We start from the raw sequence: 8,081 nt of genomic DNA on the forward strand, positions 1-8,081 counted from the left end.
CAGTGGATCCGAGACATCACTGGCCCCCTGAGTGTCCCAGTGCTCACGCAGTTCCTTCGCCTCGTGGATGCGCTGCAGCTCGTTGTCCTCGCCCCTGACACCCCTGACCGAGTTGAGTGGAAGTGGAGCTCGACGGCTGAGTACTCCGCGAGCACGGCTTACAAGGCTTTCTTCCTCGGGCTGGAATTCTTCCCCTGCGGCAAGACCATTTGGAAGACATGGGCTCCAGCCAAGTGCAAGATCCACATCTGGCTTGCAATGCAACGACGCATTTGGACGGCGGATCGCATGTTGCGGCATGGCATGCAATCCCACTCCAACTGCCCTCTTTGTGAGCAGGCCCCTGAGACGGCGGATCATCTCGCCCTCGGTTGCGTCCTCGCTAGGGAGGTCTGGCATGCCACGCTCCAGCGCTGCAACTTGTCGCACCTGACACCCTTGGCCGGTGACACGCTCATCGAGTGGTGGCCCGACTCCAGGCGGCGAGTCCCGCAGCAGCTGAGGAAAGGGTTTGACTCCCTTGTCCTCCTCATGGTATGGACACTCTGGAAGGAGAGGAACAACCGCGTCTTCGAGCGCTCGGCGGAAACTGCTCGAGGTATCTGCAAGCGCATCACCGAAGAAGTGGAGCTATGGAAGCTATCGGGTGCAGTAGGGCTGGGCAACATTTGGAGATAGGGCTCTACACTCTTTTTCGGGCGTTGTACTCTCTTGGCATGCTCATGGTCGCCCTACCATTTTAGCACGCCTTGTACCGCATTCCCTCTAGAATGCCGGAACCGCTGTAGTCCGCTTCCTTTTCTTCTAATGCAATGACACGCAAAGCTTTTGCGTGTTCGCAAAAAAAAAACAAGGAATGTCAACAGGATATACCGGCTTACAATAGTTCATTTAGTCATCTCCCTTTGGTTATGTTGCTTTCTAGCCGTTTTTAGCAAAAAACAACTCTGCTACATATGAATCCTATCTATGAGTAACTCAACATGTAGAAGTAACTATGTGAAAGTTAACAACTCCGGCAATCAAAAATAACCTACTGAAAATTTCCTGCCGGTCCCCATCCAGAAAGAATGAACTTAGATTAGCCCACTGCAACTCTTGTTAAGTTCTTGAGCATCTTCAGTACCTAGTGCTGAAAATATTTCAGATCACGATGAAAATTCACGAAAGAGTCTTCTTGCAAAAATTGGATCGATACAGGACACCGAATGAGCCCACATCACCATTATTGCAATGTGTCCATGATACTTATCTACACATATGAACAACTTAGATGCCATCAGCCACTGTGGGAACATATCTAAGCAACAGTTTAACAAACTGTTGGAGCATCCAACAGAATAGTAAGCAAACCTTGCTTAATTAGCAGGCAGTGTCATAATCAAACTGGTTGTCGGGGAGGACTTTGTCGACTGGTGGCAGCAGGTCACCATTTCCAACCCGCCGGCTATGAAGCTAGGCACCCCTTCGTTCATCCTTGTCATGGCCTTGTGGATTTGGAAGCAGCAGGGCATGGTCGTATTCGACAACAAGCAGCCCAACGTTGCCAACTTGCTCGCCACTATCCAGGCTAATTGCAAGACGGTGGGCGTTAGGAGGGGCAGCCGCGCTGGCAGCGCTCCTTCCGCTGGTTCTAGCACTTAGGGTGTCACATTGCAATTCTTGAGCGTTGGCCCTGGGAGTTGTGTTGTGCATAACTCTTCTTCTATCAATGCATGAGATGCAAGACTTTTGCGTTTTCTCGAAAAATAATCAAACGCATCAGTGGCCATGTCAGCAGCAGGAATTATGCATCATGATTTTTGAATCTGAACCACTCTATAAGAACTGGGGTCTCTTCTTAAGCATTTTCTCATTGCTAACTCCATAAGATAGGTGTGACCTGTCACTTTGCTGGGGCATTGTGCGGAAATGTCGGAAAACAAGCGCTTGATGAGCCAGTATTGCTGAAAAAACCCTGATTTTGACGAAAAGCATCAAAACGCACTATGTGCCTTGAATTACCATCATTTCTCCCCTGCACAACAGGTGGAGTAATAGATGCTGTTGGAGGTTCTTCTCTGGCACTGGCAGCCATACTTTGTCCCTGAAATAACCAACCATATTATGAAGAAAAGATAACTGCTCAAGCAACAACAATATATACGCCCTCTGCTAAAAACATATATGATTCTTGAACAATTTTGATGCTTTCTTGGCATAAAGCTTTGTTTGCAGAAACAAAAATACTTGGAGTGAACTATCTGCTGCGTTCTTGACTCAGTTTAATCCTGAAAATAAATCTTATGGAGAAAGGTGTATGAATACAATTTTTTTTTTTAAAACGAACAGGTGAAAGTCTTGTTGATGGCTACACATGATTTCAAGGTTTGCTGTGGGTGAACAAGTGTTCAATGTGACTATTTTCAATTAGAAAAACAAGTAAGAAGGAAACTGATTGGGGATGGTCGCGGGTCAGTAATTATGATGTATGATAGGGTCCGAATCTTTCTCCTGTTGCCTATCTCACCTGCAACTTTGCAGCTAACCCGGTCATATGGCTTTGCCCCATCTGTTCATGGGATTCTTTTGGATGGACACCCGTTCGTTTGTCAAGATGTTCTGGGTTTTCTGGAGTAATAGCTGCTCCAGGAACATGCTACAAAAAGTAAAGAGATTTTTTTAAATAGACAGTAAAGTCGCACTATGTCTACACAGATTAGGTAAATAATTGTTCTGAACTAATTGACTGGTCTATAGAATGCTTCGCTGAAATGAAATTTCCATGACTGAATCATTTGTGTAAAGAATGAAATGCCGTTTGAACATGGTACTGGAATGTAATTATGAAGAATGAAAATTAAATTTGTCCCATCGAAAGTATTGATGTTTAGGAATCATCATAACTTATGGCAAAGAGAACCATAAGAAGGGAATTGCAGAGCAGGATCAAATGTCGTAGAAAAAGTGTCCAAAACTAATAAATGATAATGAACATGTCATAAAACTTGTATGTTTTAACCTGTGAAGAAGTACCTGGGGCTTTTGGCCTTGTTTATATTTCAATACAGTCCAATCAAAGACGTAATCAAACTCATAACCTGTTGCAAGATGAGGAAAACACTGGGTGATAATATGGAAAAACGAACTCATATAAAATCTGTTGCAATAATATACTCCCTCCGTTCCAAGTTAGATGGTATTTTGACTTTGCACAATATCTAATATGCAACTTTGACAGTTACTTTTTGTTTGAATAACAATCGATAATTATACATGTTATACTTGAATCAATTTTTCATGAGAAACAGAATGGTACAACTTGCAACTAAACTACCTATATAGCTTTTCTATTAGTTTGTTATCGAAGATAGAGAACTTTGACCTCAAAATTTCTAAACCGTTGTATATTCTGGAACAAGGCTGTAAATTTTAGCAGACATTCATAGTATATAGTACTACTTAATCAGGGAATACCTTGGCTGGTAAATAAGTCACGAAAAAGGCGCTTCACAAATCCATAATCAGGCCTCTGATCAAATGTCAATGAATGACAGTAGTGAAAGTAAGAAGCAAATTCCACCGGACATGATTTGCATAGCACCTGATAAATATATTTTCGTTAGGTACAGATACAAAAGTACATGTTCTTCCAGAAGCTTGGTTTAGTATGCTTTGCAGATATAAACCTCGATAGGTGTTGAAATCTTTTTCTCACATATCTTCTCATACTTCTGTTTTTTCGTTGCAGCTTTTAGTCCTTGCCAGGGGAGACTTGAAATGACAATACATAACACAACAATTAGATCGAAACTACCCAAATGGAGACTGACGTCTCAAAGGGTAGCTCTAATATTACACCTAAACTAATATGAGATTGGTATAAAACCCTGTTACTTTTCTCACAAAAAATATTGTATTAGGAATAATAGCACAGGAAGGCACATAATGGTAACAACCTGATAGTGGAACTTGAGAGCATAATCTGATTAACCAGTTGCAGAAATGTTCCTACGCATTGACATGGCATATAGTCATCCTTTCCAAATAGTAACTACTCACTAGTAAAATTTACAGATGAAACTAGGAAATCTGTTTTGTAGTGAAGGGTTCCATATGTAAAATTCGTTCTGGGGAAATCTTTGTGCAGATCAGACGCACCAACGGTGCTCGTTGACAAAACAAGCATCATAATAAGGTCCTGCGCTAAGACATATTTTGAGCTGACCAAATTCAATCCACACCTACAGATAGAATATCTAAAAATGTGAAGGAAGTAACAGTTGGAACTTAACTAACACTGCATCTTGGAACAGTTTTTAAAAAAACTAAACAACAACAACAAGTCAACAACCAAGCCTTTTGTCCCAAACAAGAAATATCTTTCAAAAAAATTTAAGTGCACTAATAATTCCCATTAGTTTTTATTACACTGAATCCAGATGTTGTGCTCACAAGCAACATCACAGTTCTACAGAAAAGTAATATAAAGCCTACCTCCCCTGGAGAAAATATAGGAGAACATAACCAAGAGATTCCAAATCATCCCGTCGACTTTGTTCTGCCAGTAAATGCAACAAAAATGTTAAAACCAAATTCAAATTCAAATGATGATTTGACAAGTAATCAACTGATCACCACTTACCAATTCCAAGGTGAGTGTTGCTACTTGCATACCGTGCAGTGCCAGTTAAGTTCTTATGTTCTCTAAAGCAAAGCAACAGTTCAATATTAAATGGCTTAATCAAAAGTTCTGAGCAAAGGACATCTATCTGTGCTAAATAATCCGTTTGGTAATAGATACAATAGGGAGCTCCCCTACTATTCATGGTAAAAGTAAGTTGAAAAATGGAAGAGAAGGTCAGAACCCACATGATTTGGCAATATAAATAACAGGAATTCCAATTCTGGCGTTATATAATTTATACTAATTTTTCATTTAAGATCCATCACACTATATGATGCAGAGTGGTCCAAACTGTTACACATTATGATAGCAAAGGAAATATTGTTGATGGAACCTATAAGACTAAATAGGTACAATACTGTAGTACCTCCACAGAAAAAAGACATCTATAAAGAACAAAGTAGGCATAGTCAAGCAACACACAGAAAAAAAAAGACATCTCTAAATTTGTAAAATAAGTGCGCCGCCAAGGTGGAGTCAATGATGAGTCACAGTTGAAGCCCAAGTCATTGCACTACCAGTGTACATTATAACTTCCATCATGCCGAAAGGCAAACTAGGTGTAACGGAATCGACAATAGATAACAAGTATTTGTCAGCTAACTGCTTAAATAAATTCTTGAAACCAGAATTACATTTAGTCTAATACTTCTACGAGAGCAATCCAAAGGCACAATCTTGTCCACAAAATACATCTTAGGAAATATATTTGTACCTGTAAGGAATATGTCGATTCGTAGTAGAATCTCGGTATCTTTTTGCAAGCCCGAAATCAATTGCGTATACCTAATAATCACATGCAGAGATACCATTGAATAGATTGTTTAGTACATTATTAACATCTTTATACATAGCTTTGATATACCATACAAGTACCTGATTTGCTTTCCGACCGAGACCCATCAGAAAATTGTCAGGTTTTATATCTCTATGCAAGTATCCTTTGGAATGCATAAACTCTATCCTTGTAATCTGTTAAAATTACTTACCAAAAAGAAAATTTAGCTTTACTTAACCAGAAATAGAACTCAATTCATGCATGTAAACATATTTACTGCGGAAAAGGACAAAATTTAGGCAACAACATTCCACATGTGGTTACTTAACTACATCATGAATGTGAGCTCTACATATCAAGATTACTTGCAGATTATATGAAACTATGTAAATAAACATGAAGTGCACAGAACCAACACATAAGAGGAAATATCCGCTAGTGGAATCCTCAATAGTAGTCCTGGCAGTAATGATTTCATATGGTATGTAACTTTTCTATTTCTCGTCAGTTATGCATATTTCTTTGTGCATCATCTTGATTTTAAAGTTTCTTTTTTATATCTGCTTTTGAAGTTCTGTATTGGTCTGTAGTCTGCAGATAAATTTACCTTACTTTATTGCTGAATTTTTTATTAACTAGTATTGAACTGAGCAAGACAATAGTGGAACTCTCCAAGGAAGTCATCAACAATATAATTCAGTGGTTGGTTACTATCAGAAACATATATAATTCTCTGCGAATTCCATACGAGATCAAATTTCTGACAAATGTAAACATATTTTGTAATAATTTGCAACATTCTGCATAAGGTAACAAAATAAACTGGACTACTGAATAAACTGAAATAGACAATGCCGAGTTATGAATTACCATTTGATCTGCCAACATTAGGACAGTCTTCAGTGTGAACTTTCTGCCGCAATAGACAAACAAATCCTCTAAGGTGGGCCCCAGCAAATCAATAATAAGAACATTTTCCTCCCCATCTACACCACACCACTTAACATTCGCAATGCCACCTGGATGCCGAATATTGCCCATCAGTTCAGCATCTTATCTGAATAAGTTCACTGTAGTACTATCAAGAGTTTTTTGGATGACAGGGCATACATACTTCCTCCTTGCAGGGCGTTGTATATCTTTGCCTCGTAGAACAGCTGGGGATGCTTCGCGTTGCTACTTTCCTGCCAGTGAGGTAGCCAAAGTAAGTATTTTTTTTACACGTGTGTGTGCGCAAAAACGAAAAAAGGGTTCTTTAGAGAGTGCATATAACAATGTGAGTCATGAAGTAGGATGGGGGGAAAGCAGGGACTTTGACAATAACAAACAAACTTTCGACTCCCACTAGTATGCTTGCTACCACAAGTTTCCCTCAGGGCTACAATACAATACGGCTACGTGGAGGGCAATTATGGCAAGGACCAACCACCAGCAGTATGCGTATCGATCATCATAAGAGAGAGCAAGGCAAGTAGCGTTCTAGAAAGGAAAAGAACAGGCCAAGTGGCCGTACAATTAAAAAAAAAAGGCGTAAAGCTCCGACCTTTCTAACCGCATGACTAGCAGCATTGTAATGCGGTTCGTCCCATCACAACATATCCACGATCATATACCAACCAAGAGCGCCAACTAACAGACAAATTCAGAAAATTCAGCAGAGCAATCGAATCATGCACAGTAGGGGAAACAAACAAACAGTCCACCCCGCACAAGTCTTGACTCAACAGCAACCCAATCACCCACATCTCCGCTTAACTCAACGGCAACCCAATCATCCGACTCAGAAACAGCAACTCAATCAATCGAAGTAGGAGGGTTATTCGGATATGTATGAACTTACAATCTTCACCGCGACGATCTCGTAGGTGTCCATATCCGTGCCTGCAACAACAGCAGCATCGTTAACAGAGTTAGAAGCAGAACAGCGAAGAGAGTAACCAAACGCGGCGGCGGAAATGGAACCCCGGGCCGGGCGGAAATGGAAGGAACCGGACGATCGGCTCACCGAGGTAGATGACTCCGAAGGAGCCGCAGCCGATCTTCTTGCCGAGCTTGAACTTGCCCCCGACGATGCGGTCCATGCCGCCGGCCAGCCCTTTCTTCCCCCGCGTCCGGGTACAGGGGAGGGCGGCGGCGGACGCAATCGTGTCTCGTGGGGAGCTTCCGTTGGCTGGAGGCTGGAGCGGAGCCGACGTACGTCGCTGCCGGCTGCCGCGGGCGGGCGGAGAAGCGCGCGGCGAAGTGAACGGACAGACGGTGGGTCGGTGGTGGGGTTGTCGCTCCGGTCGCTGGGCTTTATTCTGGGCGCGGGGTCGAGCAGTCGGCGAAGAGAACGAGGGTGGAGCTGTTTGGTGCGTAGCGGCGCAGCGAGGCGGCGAGCAAAGGGAAGGGGCGGTCGTCCGCGGTATGCCGTGTGGGTTCGGTGACGCGCCGACGGCGGCTTCGATCGATCGGGGTTATCCAGCCGCGAGCGCGCGGCGTTTCCCACGCGGAGACGTGCCACGTTCTGGACGCCACCTGGCTGGATCCCGCCTAGCGTAGCTGCTTGCTCGCGGTGTCGGTCTTGCGCGTGATCGCTCTCCATGTCACGCTTATCTCTACTTTACAAAACTACTTTCTTTACAAAACAATCCTTAT

At 42.5% G+C, this 8,081-nt stretch overlaps 1 protein-coding gene across 1 annotated transcript; it reads right to left on the reverse strand.

Annotated features, from left to right (window-relative positions):
* Positions 1 to 1,186: 1,186 nt before the first annotated feature.
* Positions 1,187 to 7,620, reverse strand: LOC124659868 (casein kinase 1-like protein 3). Its single transcript, XM_047197689.1, has 13 exons — positions 7,450 to 7,620; positions 7,285 to 7,325; positions 6,559 to 6,628; positions 6,315 to 6,463; positions 5,543 to 5,638; positions 5,382 to 5,452; positions 4,625 to 4,686; positions 4,477 to 4,540; positions 3,669 to 3,753; positions 3,457 to 3,583; positions 3,016 to 3,080; positions 2,510 to 2,638; positions 1,187 to 2,086 (listed from the first exon to the last, which is right to left on the reverse strand). Exons 1-13 carry the CDS (start codon positions 7,523 to 7,525, stop codon positions 1,886 to 1,888), a joined length of 1,236 nt encoding a protein of 411 aa, XP_047053645.1. The 5' UTR covers positions 7,526 to 7,620; the 3' UTR covers positions 1,187 to 1,885.
* Between the last annotated feature and the right edge of the window lie 461 nt (positions 7,621 to 8,081).

Source organism: Lolium rigidum, chromosome 6, assembly GCF_022539505.1.
Source record: "Lolium rigidum isolate FL_2022 chromosome 6, APGP_CSIRO_Lrig_0.1, whole genome shotgun sequence".
Classification (NCBI taxonomy): Eukaryota; Viridiplantae; Streptophyta; class Magnoliopsida; order Poales; family Poaceae; genus Lolium; species Lolium rigidum.

What these genes read in the sequence shown, in the direction of transcription:
- LOC124659868 (XM_047197689.1), bottom strand. Translation starts at nt 7,525, where the DNA reads ATGGACCGCATCGTCGGGGGCAAGTTCAAGCTCGGCAAGAAGATCGGC. An exon ending in TCGGTCGGAAAGCAAATCAG is followed by an intron (nt 5,453 to 5,542) that starts GTACTTGTATGG and finishes TGTGATTATTAG; the next exon opens with GTATACGCAATTGATTTCGG. An exon ending in CAACACTCACCTTGGAATTG is followed by an intron (nt 4,541 to 4,624) that starts GTAAGTGGTGAT and finishes ATTTACTGGCAG; the next exon opens with AACAAAGTCGACGGGATGAT.